We start from the raw sequence: 19,075 nt of genomic DNA, 5'->3' as shown, positions 1-19,075 counted from the left end.
TAATGCCAATAATCTGGTTTGTTAAATCTGTTTTCTAAGCTAGGATTAGTTGGTCATGAGTACCTTTAGAGAAGGCAGTTGCCAGTCTAAGGGCGCAGTTATGAGGTGATGTGTTTCCAGCGTTGTTGTTAATAGCTGCTTTCTCTTCTCTGTCCATCAGCAGTATGATTCTTTCAAAATAAAAAATAAAAAATATTAGATGTACATTTAAAACATACATAATAATATGTAAACAATATACATATATATAAATAAGGGTGCTACACTATATCATAGAAGAAACATTTTTGGCTGAATGGTTCCATAAAGAACCTTTCTGTTTCAAAAAAGGCAATAAAAGGTTCTTAAGTCTTTCGAGACTGGAATACAAAACAAATTCAATGACTTACCTGTTGGCAACAGCATTCAATGCTTCCATAAATTCCATGTATCTTTCCTCATCCTCAAAGTTGCAGGTGTTGGCCAAAATGTCCAAGTACTGCTTGTTCCAGCGCATGTCTACCAGAATCCTGTAGTCATCTGGTTAAGAAGTATAAACAGCGGCTTTTACTCAAAAAGCAAGCATATAACAGGTTTGAACATAATGTTTCTTTACAATTGAAAGTAAGACTGAAAGTGAGTTTCATAGCTTGTATTACAATAAATCGTGTGTGTTTGTGGTTTGTGTACCTGTACTGTGCGGCTGCAGGAGCTCTGCCAGACATTTGCCTTTGCCAATGAGCTTGCTGTTGAATACAGACTTCAGAGCTGTGGATCCTGCCTCCAACTGCATCAAAGCTGCATCTGCAAGGAAAATCTGATCTCAGAACTGCAGCAAAAAGAACAATTGCTACATAACAAGCTATTTAAAACACAATAAAATTGCTGTTTTCTAGTCTAGTCTACCTGGTGCATGTTTGTAAGTTTTGGCAAGGTGTGTGATCCAGCTGGTTCTGAGGATCCAGTCACTGTGAGAGGCTCTTTCTGTCAGTATTTTGACTGCAGTCGGGAGGAGGCGCAGGGCATCCTCCGCCCCTCCGTCCATCGTTCCACCTCCAGAAAACTGCAGCCCGTCCAGCACAGCGCCACTCTGCATTGCCCTCTGCAGGTCAACCAGGCTCAGTGGACGATTCCTGAATAAATGGACTTATTTAATTCCTTAAGACCAATATATGCAATGAAATCCGAAAGTATTTGTACACGTAGTGCAGTTCTGACCTTTTTCCATAAAGGCTGAGTGTGTTAAGGCAGTATAGGAGGACCTGCCCATCTCTCTGGACGCTGGAGAAACATGAGTCCTCAGTGCTCATCAGGGCCGAGGGAATTCGATCCGGCCACACGCCAGCACACAGCAGCCCGCTGCCCCAGTCTTCAGAATCTAGCTCTGCTAACTGTCTCTCTATGACTTCCTGTGCCAGCTGAAATAAAAAGATATCTAAGGTTAAGAGTGATGGAAAAAAATGAATTACCTTAAAATGCCTAAAAACCTAGGTATGAACATTCACGTACCTGCTGACTAGCAGTGGTACGCTGACAAAAGGCATATGCCTCTCCACAGGCCTGTAAAAGGGCGCTGGGCAGATCCACTCCTCTCTGCAGCTGATTGGACAGCAGAGACGCAGCGTGGAGCAGAGATGACATTGAAGAGGCAGGGGAGTCTGCAGGATGTTACAGAAAGAATTAATATTCCGTATACAACTTATATAACCATATATATACATCACAGCCATGAGTATTATCTCAAAGAGAATCATTCATTTAGTAATTAAAATCAAAGACGCACCCCATATGGCACTCTTGATCTCAGAATGAATCGAGACGAGCAGGTCACACACACAGTCTCCTGTCACGCCCAGGGTGTGTAACACCGTCTTTAGATCCAAAGCGTCCCAGCACATGCCCTCATGCTCGCCTGGGATGTAGATCTCAACTCCACGGTTCCTCATAGCTCGAGAGATTTCACCGTTTGTGGAGTCCATAGTGAGGAACAACCTGGAATACAGGGGGAATAACGTGAATGTTAACGTGGCAAGCAAATCACAGTTATAAAACTCACCGTTCACCGTTGAAATGCACTGCCTGGACTCTATCCCCCCGCGTTCCCCCATTTCAACCCCTGGTTATATTAAATTTTATGTTCATGAGGCAAAAATCAATTATTATGCAAAAAGAACATGATGCGTACTTGCAGGACCATTACATTTCAAAACAAAAAACACATTTTTTCATGACTTAAAGGTGCCATGTGGGACTTTCAGAAGGATATCTTGACTGAAATGCAATATAATATACTTAACTATATTATCAGTGGTGTGAGACCCTACAAAATTATCTTTATTGTTTTTATAACCTTATATAATCTATATACTACAGTAGCCCTAAACAAAAATGGTTCTATAAATCGTCTTGTGTTACTATATTGTCTCAGACAATGATGTGCTTGTCCTGTGGTGGCTACTATAGCATGAGCATCCCAACATTAAAAAGGAGGGGTAAGCTGTGGACTGAGCCATTGGTTGCAATTCACAGTCTTACCACTAAATACGCTTAAAGCATTAAACTGCACCTTAACTGTTTCCCCGCCACTGACGAGTTATCTCGTCAATAAAAAAAAACATTTGCTTAAAATAAGTTATTCTGCAATACCGCAATTATCCACTATATGGGGCACTTACGCAATTTATAAAAAACTGAAGCCAAAAGTTATTTACTAATTTTAAACTCTGTGTATGTTTTGATAATCGTTCTGAATCTGATCTCTAACAAAATTCTTTCACAAAAATGCAATTATTTCAGCTTTTTGCTTAAAAAAAATACTTTTAAAGAAAAATACCCATAATATTTTTAAGAGTTTATAAGCAGAGAAAAAATAGGATGAAACATTTATCCCGTTTTGTTTGTTAGTTTGTTTATTGTTTGTTTGAAAGCAGAGGGTCTGTTCTTTCTTCTTATATATTTGTATGTTTATGTATTTTTGGAAGAAAATTTTCCTGGAAGGCATTTTGTGAAACTTATGAAAAAAAAATGCTGGTGGGCAACTTTTCAAAAAAATGGCTGGCGGGGATTGAGTTAAAATGCAATCGGATCATCCACTAATTGGTGAGGATGCTCATGAAAACATGATTTTAAATATTTATAAGTAAAGATATGGTGTCGGATTACCGAACTGTGTAATTGTACCTGAAGTTAGGGTGGGGTGTGATGGTGGGTGTAGCTCCATCAATAATACCACGTTCATTAATGGTTAATGAGCCTCCAGGCTCTAGGAGGGCATTGAGTCGATCCAACACTGAAGGGCTAAAACAAACTTCATTTAGCAAACACATCAAAGATAACAATGACACATATATAGACATAAACATAATTGAACCCAAATCAGTGCCTTGCCTGATCGATAAATAATAAAAAATAAATTCTGCTATTTTTCCTGTAATAGTAACATGGTATACATTTAAATCAGTAATTTCATTGCAAAACTCAATGCACTACCAAGTGAGCTATGGGAACAACTGGTAGAACATAATCCAAGCTGTTTCGAAATACAATAAATCGGCTGCCATTATGCTCTACCACGGCTGCTTTTAGTCCACTTTCACAGCATGAAATAAAGCAGTTTACAAGCCAAATTTCTCTTGGCATGTTCCATACAAAAACATACAAGTTTTTGGTGGTAAAAATCTTTAGATTTGATTCATCTGACCTGCAGAAGTTGACGTTGTCCATAAGCAGCCAATCCCCTGCCTGTAGCGCCTGTACTAATGTTCCATCCAGCCATTCAAAGCCGCCATGAGTCCAGCCATCTTGCATCTGAGCCAAACGCTCCTTCAGCAGAGTAAAATCCATCTGCAGCTTTGACATGTCTGCAAGAAGATATTACAGTTATATTGTGTACTGTTGGATTGTATGACTGTGAGAGGTAGTACTTGTCATAAACCAGGACTAAACTAGGACTTAACAAGGACTATAACAGGGACAAGCTGCATAAACATAGCTGATAAGTTAAGATAATGTCCTAGGAGCTAGTCTGTCCAACTAGCAATTATTCTTACTTTTCAGATCCAAATAAAACCAATCTACTGACTTAAAGCTATAAACAAGAAAAAAACGTCCTTAGGTTTAAACTGTAACAAAACCAAATATAAACCAGGACTAAAATCTACCTAAAGTTCCCTTTATATTGATAAAAAGATCGGTGATACGATCCTTACCTGTTAAGACTTTGAGTTTGGTGTTGAGTTTATGTAGCAGAACAATAATGACCTCCAGCTTGTTTAAAGCATCAAATGTGACGGTGCCCTCTGTCGTATCGAGACCCTCGTCCCTCAGCCAGTGGCGGAACGTACTCCATGTACTCAACAGAAACTCTGTATCCTGTACCGCTCCATCCAAAGACATTAGACCTCGTCTGGTCACCATGGCAACTACATAGTCCATGCTCTCCAAGACCTGCTGCCAAGGACGTATGATGTCCACCTGCTCGAAGCCACCCAGGAGCTCGGTTGTGTCCATGGCGCTGTTCATGGCCATGACCCTCAACCTATGGCCTGTTAACAGTGCGAGGAGATGCACTAGACTGCTCTTCCCACTGGCAGTGGGACCCACCAGTATGGCCATCCACCCCATCTCCACGCATTTCATCAAAGCCTCCAGTGGACGCAAAGAATGATGGGTAATGGACAGAGGAGGGTCCAGAGCAATAGGTGAACCTCCACTACGCTGGAGGACCGAATAGCCCAACTGTGTGTGTGAGGGAGATGGAAATATATTTTAAGTGTATAATGCATCCAATTGAAACGTTTTGTTTATTATTAGTGAATGAAAGTTTCTCTGGACAATAAGAATAGCATCATATCTAGATTTACTTTACAGGACCACTTTAAATCCATTCATGGCATATGACATTTTTGACCCACCTGCAGATTTAAAGGTGTTATATGGAACTGTCTTGAACCCATGTATGGCTCAAAGTCTTCTCCAAACACCTTCCTGAACACAGCCAACACCTGAGGATAGACACATATTTACACCGCTGATTCACTGATCACATCAACTGTCGCATCATCACAAACTCCTGTGATGACCGATACAGTAAATGCAACATTAGCTTGGCTACCTGAGCTTTGTCTGCCTCAGTCCTCATGCGGTCCGCATACACCAATCCAACGTGCTGTCCGGGGTTGAAGAAGCCTGGTGATTGATCTGCTTGCATCAGCTGACACCAACGGAAGAGGTCACGGAGATTAAACTCCCACGGTCCTCCTCTCTGACCCCACTTCCTCTCAACAGTCACCTCTTGAATCAGCTTGGAGAAAAAAATAAGCAAAGATTAAATAAAAAGGAGATGTTGTGGGATCATCTTTGAATGAGGGCTGTCAGTACATCACAGTAATGACGTGCAGTTATTAAAAATACATTTTGTGTCATCCTCTTACCCGGTTGCTGAACTGCACCATTTTTGAGATGATCGCGTTGTCGATGTTGGGAAAGATGGAGTCACCAATGAACTGCATGTCTTCACTGGTTAGTGCATCCACATACACCTGAAAGCAGAAATAGATGTGCATTTTGGTCTCTTTACTTTATGAACTACATTTCAATAATGTCAGATAATAATACTGTGAACTATACATTAAAACTGCGTTTCAATATCGTTCATAAAAAACAGGTCTAGTTTAGATTTTATTTAAAGAATGCGATTTTGTATTAACATATTATTTTCCTGTTTAGTGGTCCGATATATTGTCTATTACTGAAAGCTAATTATGATTTAGTGATGCTTTCATTGGTTGATGTGTTACCTGAGTGAATCTGTTAAGGAAAGACTTCGGGAGGCCTTTGCGTCCTCCTCCCTGAGTGAAAGGATTCTGACAGCCGAAGATCTTGGTCTTCTCATGCTGAACATGGAAGCGCATGCCCAGCTCAGGAATGTAGATCTCAGCTCGATGGTCGAAGCAAGCGTTAAGACCCTCAAGCACTGACTGAGAGGCCAGATTCAGCTGTGGAGGTGAGAAGAACAAAAAAAATAATGCATTTCTACCATTGTAAACAGAGAAACTTATTTTTATTAATTCCATTAAATACAGATTTATACCTCATCCAGGACAATCCAATGTCCAGCCTTCAAAGCAGCTAGGACAGGACCATCACGCCAGGCAAACTCCCCTCCTTTACCCCCTTCTACTGGCAGGTCTGTCCCAAACAGATCCGTGACATCCTGCGCAGGCAAACAAAACAATCCATTTTGAATTTGAAGGAGTTATTTTAGATTTATAAAGCTAAACATCATCACATAGAACTTAATATAATATTGTTTACCTAAATGCTTTATTGTACAAATAAATGGTTATAGTATACACACACACACACACACACGTATTTAAAAACAGTTCTATTGCTTTAAACGTACGACATACAGTTTGTTCAGACAGGTTGATCCGGACAAGGTGGTTCCCAGATGCTTTGGCAAGGGCAGCGACCAGGCTGGTCTTCCCCACACCAGGTGAGCCCTCCAGCAGTATGGGTCTCTGGAGCTTTAGTGCCCGTAGGATCCTCTGAGCGTTCACTGCGGTGGTGCCTGCGCTCAAGGTGTAGCCCGACAAACTCCTGCCTTCGCTCTCAGGCCCTGTGGGTGGACAAGGAGACGGTGTGCTTATAGCATAAAAGATGGATCCATTACACCACTTCTTTCCAGTGTAGATAAATGAAGTCAAAATGTCCTGTAGACACCTTGCATGATGGAGCCACACTGTCAAGGTTTTGCCCACAGGCAAACACACATCCCTGAACTTGATACGTTGATGCCATGTCCATAATAAACATGGTAAAACTCTGGTACTTTAAATTAATATCTAGGCAATGGTAAAAATGATATTGTCAAATGCAGAGAAACCCCAACAATCCCATACTGTACATCTGAATAAGATCAACAATAATTGCCAACACCACCTGTGAGGCTCAGTATTATACTATATATCCACTTACTATATTTGAGGTAACCCTCACCTGCAGCTATGTAGAAGGGATCAATGCCAAAAAAGTCTTCACCCCACTGGGGCTCCCTAGAGATGCTGCTGTCATAGACTCTGAGTGCATCCCGCATCTCCTCATCCAGCTCAGTAATCCTGCTCAATCTCTTCTCCAGGAATTCCAAACACGCCCGCCGGGCTACCAGAGCATTCTCTGCTGCCGACACTGTGGTTCCTGGCGAAAAAAAAAAAAAAAACGCATGAGAGCATTAGTACAAAGTATACATGAATTGGTTATAAATGGTTACCAAACCCTCTTTACTCTCACCTGAACCGATTCCATCCACATACACAAGGCATGCAGCATGAATAAAGGCAGTTACGGTGTCCAATCTCAGATCCCATTCAGGTTCCTCCTCCTCGAGCTCGCCCATGGTCATGAATCCATCCTCGTCTCTCTCACACACAGTGTTCGTGAAGTTAACCCATGACAGGATGTCTCGCACACTTAGTATACACCGCCGTCCGAACTCCTGACTGGTCAGCCAGTCGATAAAGTCCAACATGAGCTCTGCTACGTCTTTACCTGCGCAAATCACAATGGTAAAATTCAGTATAATGTCACTGTTGCTTATGAAATAATGCTTATAACAGAATACAGATACTGTTATTTGGTACTAGTCTAAGTAATAACTCGATCAGATTACTTATGACTAACAAATTTATAACAATAATAGCTATACACAGACAAAATTAGTCAACCCAAAAAGATGTAAACACTATATTTCTATAAAAACAATTGCAGAGTGTCTATGGGTTGCTCTGTTTTGGGTGCAAAGTAAAACACCTTGGTGGTCATGCTGATCCAGTGACAGTCCAGGACGAAGGTTGTGTTGGATGATTTGGATCAGATCGTTACGGCTGTTATTCTGGGGACACCAAATCTCAGTGAACCGGTTTCTTAGAGCTGGAGACAGCTGGATACAAACAAATAAACACATCAGTTCCACTGCTGCTTGTTTTTTACACGGTGACTATTACTATTGAGATTTTACAGACACACAGACATTATTTTAACAGATTTATACTCTAAGCACTGACCTCTTTCTTTCCAAAGTCACCTCCGGGGTTCATGGTGGCAACGAGTCTAAATTTCTTTCCAGCGGTAATGTGCTCAACATCATCATTATCTCCACTGCCTTTCTCTGCCAGCACCAGAGACTTTTCAATCTCCAGCACGCTGCAGATGACACACAAACCCAAGACGGTCACACAGTCACTTAGGGGCTGTTTACACTCGGTATTAAGATGTGTTTTCATCGATCGGATCACAAGTGGACGAGAGAGACACATTACGTTTACACCTGGTATTTAAATCGGTCTCTTTTGTCTACTTTCGACCGCTTCTGTCCTGAATACTGTGAGGGGACGGTCCGTGAGACGGTGGTTGAGTCTCTTTGCTGTCATTCAAACGCGAGCGGGAGTAATGAGTTTATATGGACGCAAACTAATATTATGTCGGACTCCGCTGCTTGTTTAGCAAGTATACATGCTGCACAGTGTTTTGTACGTTTATATGTTGGAGCTTTCTCTGAATTTTCAGCGCAATTGATGAAATAGGATCGCGCAACTTTCACGCTTTCAAAACGAAACTACGGAGAACACCCGCAGTAGTTTTATCAATGAAGGGCTAAAAATAGCGCTGTTCACCGTATGTTCACGCCAGAAGTCAAAAAAAGACGTAAAACTTGAGTCGTGTGTGGCTGTTCGAACACATTCAACCACATTTGCGTTCCGCAACTCCAAAGCGATCCGATCGATGTTTAGTGTCTTTCGATCCGATCGAAAGTGGTTTCGACTACCTCTGGATGTGGTTGAAAGTGAACGCGTTCAAAACGTTTTGAACACCGTTTACACCTGGCATTAACGTCGTCCACTTGTGATCCGATCGACGAAAACGCATGTTAATGCCAAGTGTAAACAGCCTCTTAATAACTTTACAGCATATATAATAATGTTTGATTTCTTTTTACTCTATTATGTGAATTGGAGAATTTGGTGCAGAACTTCAAAAAAGAAACTAATATTACCATATAATAAAAACCATAGACTATTAAAAATATGGATGTAGTGTCTGTGACGTCACCCTACGTTTGTGAAGAGCATTGTTGAAGCCCAAAGTTTGCGGAGCCTGCCATCACCTTCTTGTCAGCGCAAAAAAAGGTGGGATGTGGGTGGAGCTAAGATACCTGGTTGTTGAGAGCACGCCCACCTAGCTTGACCATAGTTACAGCAGCGGCAATTCACCTGTAACTCAGGTGGCCACCCCTTTAACAATGCATAACTTTAAGGCTTAATTTAATTTAAAAGGATGAATCACAAAAAAACATTCACCTCATCACAGGGAAAAATCTGCTATATAGACCAAAACACTTTTTGTACCAGGCTGTAAACATAATTATTTCTGCTGTGAAGATGGGCATTTTAACATATTAACTCCCTTTTGGAGCCAGTCTCTAGCGGCCAGTCGATGAATTGCAGTTTAAGTCACTTCGTTTTGGCTTCACAATAGAGAACGACAGGGTTGCCCCTTGATTTGAACTCACCTTTGATCATCCTCACCCCATCAATGAGTTGTTTAGACAACAACATTTTGGGATAATAAGTGTAAAACACACACCTGTTGAGTCTCTCCAGCACAGAGTCATCAGCCAGCGAGATCTCATCCATCAGAAACACGCCGTCCTGTTTCATCGCCAGGACCAGCGGTCCATCATGCCACTCAAACAGACGTCCGTCCTCGCCATCAGCCTGAAATGTTAAACGTTCAATCAGATAAATCCCACTTTTGATAAATGCATGTATAAGTCTAAGTGTAAGGCTTAATAATATAAAGAAAGAAGTATTTTACATTTTGGGTTCCAGTGTGACGGACAGGTCGGAGGCCACCCAGAAAATCAGACGTCTCCATGTGTAAATGGCAGTTCAGGGAGAAGAACTTCTGACCAGCTAGTGCAGCAAAGAGCTGGCAGATGGTGGTTTTGCCACACCTTCAGGTGAGAGGAGGAAAATGTGAGCCAACTTAACAAATGTAGAGGGAATGTCTTATTCTACAGATGACTGATTCAACCATAGTCTATAATGATGAGTTCATATTTTCAGTCAATTTTGACATTTTTGTTTAATTTTTTTGTATTTATACGAGTACCTTAGTCTACAGAAAGTCTCAAAGCTGACAGACACAGTCGAAAACCAATACATCTTAAAGGAATAGTCTACCCTTTTGCCATATTAAACTAAGTTATTACCTCAGCTTAGACGAATTAATACATATCTATCTTTTTCAATGCGTGCACTGTACAGCACGTCGTGAATGTGTTAGCATTTAGCCTAGACCCATTCATTCCTATGGTACCAAACAGGGAAGCCACCAAACACTTCCGTGTTTTCCCTATTTAAAGACTGTTACATGAGGAGTTATACCAGTTAGTATGGTGCCACAAAATAAAACTTTTTTTGGTACCATAGGAATGAATGGGGCTAGGCTAAATGCTAACACATTCACAACACGCTGTACAGTGCACGCATTGAAAATAGATAGGTATGTATTAATTCGTCTAGGTTGAGGTAATAACATAGTTTAATATGGCAAAAGGGTAGACTATTCCTTTAAATTTTGATAACATAAAATTGTAAATTTACAAAATTATGTTAGTAAAATGTGCAAAAAAGGGGATGGTGCGCAACACACAGAAAAAATTAAGTCAAATTACCCTCAAAATCTGCCCGACCGGTGACCATTGGCTTAAAAACTCTGAAAAGAAACTCATTCAGTAAAGATTAAATCACAGCTTACCCTGTGTCTCCAACAAGCAGGACAGACTCTCCAAAACGAAGCGCTCGACCCACAAGCACAGCCAATCTCCTCATGCCCTGGGTCCACACAACATGGCCGAATTCTTCTGGGACACCCGCAATACTGTCCACAAAAGGGCCTGCAAAGTGCCAAATCATCAATATACCAAACTGAGCCAAACCAACCAATCAATCTGGCCATAAGTTATAAAATGAGCCAATCAAAAAGATCTTGAGAAATGCATAAAGAAAGTATCAATGACATTATTACAAATTAAAAGAGAGAAACACTTCACTTTCACGTTTGCTGGGCATTTCAGACATTATAAAGTAACTTAGTTTGTTTAGTGTCTTTCTAGTTTAAATTGAATACGAGGTATTCAGTTTTCTTTTAAGGATTTTCATTATACTGTGCAGTATTACTGGTGCTGGTTAACCGCACAATGCAATGGAAAAGCAAGCAAGGACAACTCTCCTAATTGCAAGTCATTGATCTGATATCAGAATGTGGTTTGTTACAGCTGTGTTTGTGCTTATAAACTCACTGAACTGAGAGGTGACCTGAGCTTCTGAGAAAAGAGCATCCGGGTTGACTGTCTTTTTAAAGTGTTTCTCCAATATGTTCTGGATGATCAAAGCCTCCTCTGGCTTTCTGACACGGCCAGCCAACAGCATGTAGCCTGACAAAAGATGATTTGTTTAGGTATTTTTGGCATTTATGTACAACATTTTGAAATTAAGCACGGTAAAAAAGTTACCATCATCCGCCAGGTGCTGCAGCCAATCACGAGAGGCCTCATTCTGCTCTTCCAGCCTATAGCGTTCAGACCAGCGAAACAGGTCTCTCAGGGTAATGAAACCATGTTTCCCGGCAAACACGCTGGATCCCCTACGTAAAGACTGACACACATATACACTTACATGAGGTCACTTTAGCAGTTTAAAGGAATATTTCAGCTTAGCTTAATGCTTTATAACATTGCCCATAAAATCATAATGAATGCCTTCCTGTGCTTCAAATATTGCTGTATTGAGATGGGTCACCTGCAGGTTCTGCATGACTTTGATGAGTTTGGAGCAGTAGGATGGAGGAAGGCTACAGCGCTGATGGAGGATGTTCTCCAACTCTGAACTGGGAAGCTCATCAAAATGCAACTCCACAAATCGATTCCTAAATGCTCGCGACAGAACCTACAAGAAAAAAGAAAAACATGTTGGTTTGAAGTTCATGATTTGAATAAAATACTAGCATACAACTTCCTAAATGATCTGTCACATGATCACATTGCACTGCATTGTGGAATAGAGTGATCCTCCATCAGATTTGAGCATGTTTTAGGCATGCGTATTATGCATGCAAATAAATGTGCACAGTATACATACTATACATTGCAAAATGAGTAGTACAAGTAAATTCTGAACACCAGCAATGTGCTTGTGAGTACCTTTCTGCCACCATAGAGTCCAGGAGGATTCTGGGTGGCAAAGAGCATGAATCTGGGGTGGGCTTTGACCACTTCTTGTGTTTCAGCTATGAAAAGCTCCCTGTTGTCATCCAGCAATCTATTTAAAGCCTCCAGCACATCAGTTGGAGCAAGGTTCAGTTCATCCAGAATGATCCAATAACCTTTCCTCATGGCATCAATTAGCACACCTTTAGGGGACAAAAACGTATGCTGTTAACAAAAAACTTGACAAAGTAGGCTTGAACCATGCAGAAATCAATGATTATTATCTTACACTATTGTCACCGTTTAAAATTCATAAATATAATTGACATTACGCACCCAGATGAAACAATGGATATGGAGTTGTGACCCATTGCAGTAACAAAATCATTTACTGTACAAAAGTAAAAAAAAGTGAAACTTCAAGGGAAGTTTAAAGTTATTAAAGGGAAGTTATTAAATGGTTTACTAATGGCTTATGAATAAGTTTATGTACAAATAACTTTATGGATTTAATGGTCTTTCAGCCATGTCACAAACCATGTCTATCCTCATTGCGTCATACTTTAAAAACTCTAAAGGGGATCGCACACCGGCCGCGCCGCTCAGCGCCGTGCAGCGCCGTTCTAAAAAAAAACCGAACACATTGTTTTCTATGAGTATACACACATCGGCGCCACCAGGTGGCGCCTGTCCGCGCCCCCTAGCTGTGACTCAGGAAGTTGCTCAAATCCCTGTCCCGCCACACAGTGCCACTCACATAGTTTAACATTAAATAACATCATATTTGTCCCAAATCATTAACGATTAACATTGGCTGCTAACGTATATTTTGCATTTTGAAGTAGATGGTATCTGACGCAGCTCGCGCTATTTAATGTGCACTTCCGGTTTACAATACCTCCGAGTTGTCCTAGATGCGACTCGACGCTGAGCTGCGCGGCTGGTGTGTGAGGCATTCAAGCCTGTGGCTGGCTTATGTTTTCAATTGTTTTTAAATTGAAGTACTGTGGTTTTCAAAAACGGCTGGTTTTTCCCATGCTCAGCTCCCAGAGTAAAAAAAAAACGTCGGCTCGTCAATGTCACTTTTCATTCACCCGTTCAATCACAGTGGAGGAGGGGCGGGACAAATATCACAACAACCAACTGGCGCATAGTTTAGAGCCAATAAGTTATCATAGCAACCAAAGCGCTTAGCTGAAAAAGCGTAGGCAAGCATTTTCAGCCACATTTACAGTTAATGCTTTGGTGTACACACCCTAAGCTGTAGTTTTTAATGTTTTTGCATATTTTCTTCATTTCAACAACAAAATACATGAAACAGCCCCCCCTCCGCCCTTTTAAAGTCAATACCTTTTTTAATTTTAGCATCCTGACTGTGTACCATTCCAAAAATATATTATTTGCATTAGGGCTGGACAAAAAAAATTGCCTGCGATTCTGATGCGCATCTCATCAGTAAAGCCGGCTCTGTGATTAGTAGTAAATCGCCATCACCTGATTTCAGATGCAGGGGCATTTACTACACAGAGCCTTATTTCACCGAAAAGCTAGGAATCGTGGAATTGTCCACGATTATGAACGTGATTTTGCCTAGCTTTTTGGATTTTCCCTCATCCTACCAGTTGACAATCACCTAGTTATAGTAATGCCTCTGTGAGTCTGTTACAAAATGCTCTTTACCTTCTTTGAAGACAAGTTTGCCATGCTCATCAGAGGAGTAGCAGCCGATGTACTCCTGGATATCTGTGTGCTCATGGTTATTGATTCTCACACACTGGTTTCCTGTGGCGGCTGCAAGCCATTTAATTAAACTGGTCTTTCCCACAGATGTTTCCCCTTGGATGAGCACGGGATGGATGCTGATCATGGACACAACAAGGAACAAAATAAATTTCTTCTCAAGCATTGTAAATATAAGAGCTCAAGATATGCAAATAAAATGTATAGTATGCAGCGAATATGGCAAGTGAAATACCAGATAAACAGGGCCAATATCAGTCAAATACTTCAGAGTGAATTTTGGGTAAAAGTAATTGAATGTATTAATTTTGTGCATTGTGGAGTTAAAGTGGTTAAAAAACTATTAATGATCTGAAACCGTTGTAATCCTCAAAGTCTTGAAATTGCCTCTTTATAGCAAAGAAAAAAATCAGTTAACCCCAGCCCCATGGTACAAAAACAAATAAATCATTCATATTAACTCATATTTAATGCACTTTTATATCAAATAATAGATTTAACAACAGCACCATCCCTCCTTCCCACAGATGAAAAAGAAACGCTGAATTTGTAATACATTTTGACAGAGCATTTGATCTACAGAATGTCACGGGATGTATGAGGAGTAGGGATACATAACGATTAATCGCGATTAATCTATAGCAGAATAAAAGTTTTTCTTTACATCATATATGTGTGTGAACTGTGTACAATAATAATGTATATATAAATATGCACCCATGCATGTATAATTTGAAGAAAAAATATGTATATACTAAGTATTTATATTTATATATAATATAAATTTTACATAAATATACAAATGTATATACACATGTAAACATTTCTTAAATGTATACATGCATGTGTGTGCATTTATCTATACAAAATTATTATACACAGTTCACTCACATATATGATGTAAACAAAAACTTTAATTCTGCTATAGATTAATCGCGATTAATCGTTATGCATCCCTAATGAGGAGTGATGTTTTCCTACCCGGCGGACACCACCCGTGCCAGATCTTTCAGGTTAAGCTTGACAGAAGGTGTAAGGATGTAACTGGGGTCCAACACAGGCTCCATATCACCCTGACTAAGCCAGTACTCCTCTATCTGTATACACACACGCTCTTTGGGCTTCGGGATTGGCTGAGAGCAAAACAGATAGAGTAAATGAGAGAAGATAAGTAGATTTATATTTAGGCACTTGAAAGACAATTTTATCCAAAATATTATTTTATCAAATAGTATTTTATATTATTTTATTGAGCACCAGCTTGAGCAACAGAAACACTATCAGTGAGTGCGTTTACATGCACAGAATAAGCGGATAACTATCAAAAAACTGCTTATTATCGAAAACTGTTTTCATGCGTTTACATGCAAATCAATAAGCCGGCTATGCAGTCAACTGCGTTTACATGGGACTTGAAGAATTATCAGGTTTCTTGCAGGCAGTGACATCACCACCTATAGTACATAATAGTCGATCAAAAAGCCGACGGCATATCTGTCTTAAAGCGTAACTAAACCCCTGGTCAGAGGCTGACTCCGCCCACTGGTAATATTTGAAAAATGCAAGAAAAGTGGGAAGATCCCAACGGAGATAGAGGGGACGAACTAAGCTCGTATCAAGTGTGTGGTGAGATCGTAACAAGGGCGTGGTGAGCTTAAACCTGCTTACGTCACGAGTCATTTTTTGGACCCAATACCCAATAGGAAAATTCAACTGCAGTAGCCACCGTTCAACCTGAAGAGGGCAGCACTCAGACGTTTTTACACCATATATTGCAGTATTGAAACACTTTATATCCAAATGGCAAAAAAGTTACTAAAATCAATGAACAGCACTAATAAAGCATCATTCTTACAGATCATTAACTAAAAAAAGTTGGTTTAGGGTTTAGTTACTCTTTAAGCTATATTGTTGTATCTTTTCTCGTGTCTGCAGAACCTGTAAATGTAACATAAGCTTCTATTTTAACAGTTTCTCTGCCAACTGCTTTAGTTGAGCGGAGACTTTTATGAGTTACTTTGCGCTTACTTCCGCGTGTGACGTTCATCTTTCATACGCGGGGACATGCGCACATGGACAAAACCGTGAGAAAGCCGGTTAAGGTGTTTACATGCCACGCGAAATCGGCGTAATGAGCAAAAAACTACCTGTGCCGATCGGTTTTTGCTTACGCCGTTTATGAGTTTTCCCCGATTAAAGAAAACAGTTTTACGCGTTTACATGACCCCACGTGTTATCAGTTTATTAAGCATAATCGGCGTAAGACTGTGCATGTAAACGCACTCAATCATTAATAGAAGATATTTTCTTTCACCTTTGGCAACACACACTTCTAACTAGTAGGCATTCAAACTACTGGTACCTTATTATTATTTAACGAAATGAAGTGGCTAACTAAAGTTAAAAGATTACCTGTTTGAGACATTTCACATTTCCTCCTAGTATGTACTGACACACCAGTTTCTGCACAATGGGGTGAGAGCTGCGATCCAGCTGGGTAAGAAAACTCAGACAGAAACCCTGCAAAAGACATTATACATCTCCATCACTAATGTCATGTGGTTAAAGTAGTACATTTTGGAAAATCAACATTTTGCTTTAGGCAGAAGGTATAATATGGACAAGTGTATTACCTCATAGAGGGAGCGTTGAATGTTGTAGCAGGGGTTAGATGCCACATATTTAAGAGCTCGACACAAAGTACGCAGGCTGTAATGGGGCTTGTGACCGGTACCATCAACCAACCGTGTGTGAGCCTCCTTACGAACAGCCAAATAAAAACTGTGGGGAAAAACAGAAATTGTTAAGACACAGTACATAAATTCTAAATGAAAGTTACAAATTGTAAATATTGGTGCACTTTTACTGCACATTGCTGTTAGTGACAACAAGCTGCATCACACCTAATGTCCTCAATAATGTTTATGGCCATGCTATGACTGCAAACCTGATGATTCCTTGAATGATGGATCTGTTCAGGTTCAGGCCTTTTAGGTAATCTGAGACCAGGATACGTAAATCACTTTCACTCTCTAGTTCCTCCACGTACAGCTCTGTAAATCTGACACACAAACACAAACACATTAAGCTCACAAAAAACACGTACATCTGCCCCAGAAAGTATTTAAACACTTAAGTATACAAATATATAGTTAAAAAAAAAATCATCATATCACATGTATGTAATAACATTACGGGTGGTTTCCCAGAAAGGGCTTATCCTAGTCCCAAAATAAAATGCATGTTTGAGCTACCATTAAAAGGGACACTTCACTTTTTTTGAAAATATGCTCATTTTCCAGCTCCCCTAAAATTAAACATTTGATTTTTACCGTTTTGGAATCTATTCAGCTGATCTCTGGGTCTGGCGGTACCACTTTTAGCATAGCTTAGCATAATCCATTGAATCTGATTAGAACATTAGCATCGTGCTAAAAATTAACCAAAGAGTTTCAATATTTTTCCTATTTAAAACTTGACTCTTCTGTAGTTACATTATGTACTAAGACCGACGGAAAATTTAAAAAGTTGCGCTTTTCTAGGCCGATAAGGCTAGGAACTATCCTCTCATTCTGGCGTAATAATCAAGGACTTTGCTGCAGCAACATGGCTGCAGTAGGCGCAATAATATTACCCACTGCTCGAAAATAGTCCCCTTGGTTACTTTCAATAGCAGGGGACTATTTTCAGGCACTGCGTAATATTATTGCGCCTGCTGCAGCCATGTTATGTCCTTGATTATTATGCCAGAATGAGAGTTTAGTTCCTAGCCATATCTGCCTAGAAAATCGCAACTTTTAATTTTCCGTAACTACAGTAAACTACTAAGTTTTAAATAGGAAAAATAATGAAACTCTTTGGTTATTGTTTAGCGAGATGATAATGGTCTAATCAGATTCAATGAATCATGCTAAGCTATGCTAAAAATGGTACCACCAGACCCAGATACCTAGTCCTGGATTAATCTAAACCCAGTCTGGGAAACCACATGCAATAAAGAAGAAAAGTCCAATGGTCCCTCTCACCTGTTTCTAATGCCCAGTGGCAGGTTCCTCTTGCCTACATCAGTGGCTGGATTCATGCAGGCAAATAGACGAAAGTCTGGATGTCGAACCAGAGGCTCTACAGAGAACATCAACAAAATGAACTAAAAATGTACTCTCCACAAAAAAACATGCAAAATTCAAAGTACACGAACCATTAAATTAATTAAAGTACCATCAAGCAGTATTTCAATTCTTAATCATGAAATTGATCTCAGATCAGACTCACCAGTATCTCCCCTGTCAAGCAGCACTAAAGATCCAGCGCTGCCCTCCAGTAATCCACTCAGACACTCCAACATCTCTGCAGCTGCCAGATTAATCTCATCCAGCAGGATCCATTCGCCTTTCTTTACAGCCTGGGCTAAAGTCCCCTGTGGAGATACCCAAAATACCTCAGTCATGACAGGTACATCACACAGACGGTGAAACTGGGAGGAAAGTGGTTTTGGCCAGACATGCAGCAGGAAACTGCTTTTTTGGCATAGCTGTACTTCTTTTGTATACATAATCTGTAATAATTACCTCCACAAAAGCAAAAATCATGGCAGATTCACAGGCTCGAATCTGTTCTTGTGTCTGACTGAGTTTAAGAGCAAGAGCCTCCCACTGTTCCTGCAGCAGAGCAGCTGTAAGACGAACAAAAACAAATGTATAATAATATCATAAAAAACTATGCATACAAAAACCTTTTACAAAATTTTACACAAAACACTTGCTCTAATTTCTATTTTAGAAGAGTAAAAACTATGCAATAACTCCTGTAAGTACATGAATTATGTTGTGACTAAAAGCAGATAAAACATTTTGATGCATTTTAAGCAATATTATTCTGGACTCTTATTAGCTGCTGTCTGTTCAATATTCAGTCGAAGTAATCCATTTCAACAAAAAATTTAAATAAAATTTTAGTTTCAAAAATTGATATAAAATTATATTAACCTAACTATACAAATGCTATTAACCTAACTATACAAAGCATCCATAAATAGGACACATCAGTTAATAAGTTGTCAAGGCAACCCACTCCATTTCAACCCAG

General features: G+C 40.0%; 1 protein-coding gene across 1 annotated transcript in view; it reads right to left on the bottom strand.

Moving 5' to 3' along the window:
- mdn1 (midasin AAA ATPase 1) overlaps window positions 1-19,075 on the bottom strand; it is a 51,523-nt gene that overhangs the window by 24,053 nt on the left and 8,395 nt on the right. The window contains exons 16-50 of the mRNA XM_065257088.2: window positions 18,559-18,662; window positions 18,263-18,407; window positions 18,016-18,112; window positions 16,938-17,051; window positions 16,624-16,771; window positions 16,403-16,510; window positions 14,972-15,123; window positions 13,931-14,109; window positions 12,245-12,453; window positions 11,844-11,990; window positions 11,558-11,699; window positions 11,345-11,479; window positions 10,801-10,939; window positions 9,856-9,994; window positions 9,625-9,755; window positions 8,046-8,184; window positions 7,792-7,921; window positions 7,273-7,530; window positions 6,982-7,179; window positions 6,393-6,601; window positions 6,071-6,193; window positions 5,778-5,975; window positions 5,412-5,519; window positions 5,093-5,281; window positions 4,893-4,982; window positions 4,188-4,716; window positions 3,680-3,839; window positions 3,160-3,276; window positions 1,763-1,971; window positions 1,489-1,637; window positions 1,198-1,397; window positions 886-1,112; window positions 670-783; window positions 390-519; window positions 64-170 (exon numbers count right to left, since the gene is read on the bottom strand). Of these exons, the coding sequence (XP_065113160.1) occupies window positions 64-170; window positions 390-519; window positions 670-783; window positions 886-1,112; window positions 1,198-1,397; window positions 1,489-1,637; window positions 1,763-1,971; window positions 3,160-3,276; window positions 3,680-3,839; window positions 4,188-4,716; window positions 4,893-4,982; window positions 5,093-5,281; window positions 5,412-5,519; window positions 5,778-5,975; window positions 6,071-6,193; window positions 6,393-6,601; window positions 6,982-7,179; window positions 7,273-7,530; window positions 7,792-7,921; window positions 8,046-8,184; window positions 9,625-9,755; window positions 9,856-9,994; window positions 10,801-10,939; window positions 11,345-11,479; window positions 11,558-11,699; window positions 11,844-11,990; window positions 12,245-12,453; window positions 13,931-14,109; window positions 14,972-15,123; window positions 16,403-16,510; window positions 16,624-16,771; window positions 16,938-17,051; window positions 18,016-18,112; window positions 18,263-18,407; window positions 18,559-18,662 (5,673 nt within the window). The remainder of the gene's footprint in view (window positions 1-63; window positions 171-389; window positions 520-669; window positions 784-885; window positions 1,113-1,197; window positions 1,398-1,488; window positions 1,638-1,762; window positions 1,972-3,159; window positions 3,277-3,679; window positions 3,840-4,187; window positions 4,717-4,892; window positions 4,983-5,092; window positions 5,282-5,411; window positions 5,520-5,777; window positions 5,976-6,070; window positions 6,194-6,392; window positions 6,602-6,981; window positions 7,180-7,272; window positions 7,531-7,791; window positions 7,922-8,045; window positions 8,185-9,624; window positions 9,756-9,855; window positions 9,995-10,800; window positions 10,940-11,344; window positions 11,480-11,557; window positions 11,700-11,843; window positions 11,991-12,244; window positions 12,454-13,930; window positions 14,110-14,971; window positions 15,124-16,402; window positions 16,511-16,623; window positions 16,772-16,937; window positions 17,052-18,015; window positions 18,113-18,262; window positions 18,408-18,558; window positions 18,663-19,075) is intronic.

Source organism: Paramisgurnus dabryanus, chromosome 12, assembly GCF_030506205.2.
Source record: "Paramisgurnus dabryanus chromosome 12, PD_genome_1.1, whole genome shotgun sequence".
Classification (NCBI taxonomy): domain Eukaryota; kingdom Metazoa; phylum Chordata; class Actinopteri; order Cypriniformes; family Cobitidae; genus Paramisgurnus; species Paramisgurnus dabryanus.
This window is presented reverse-complemented; position numbering and strand designations above follow the sequence as displayed.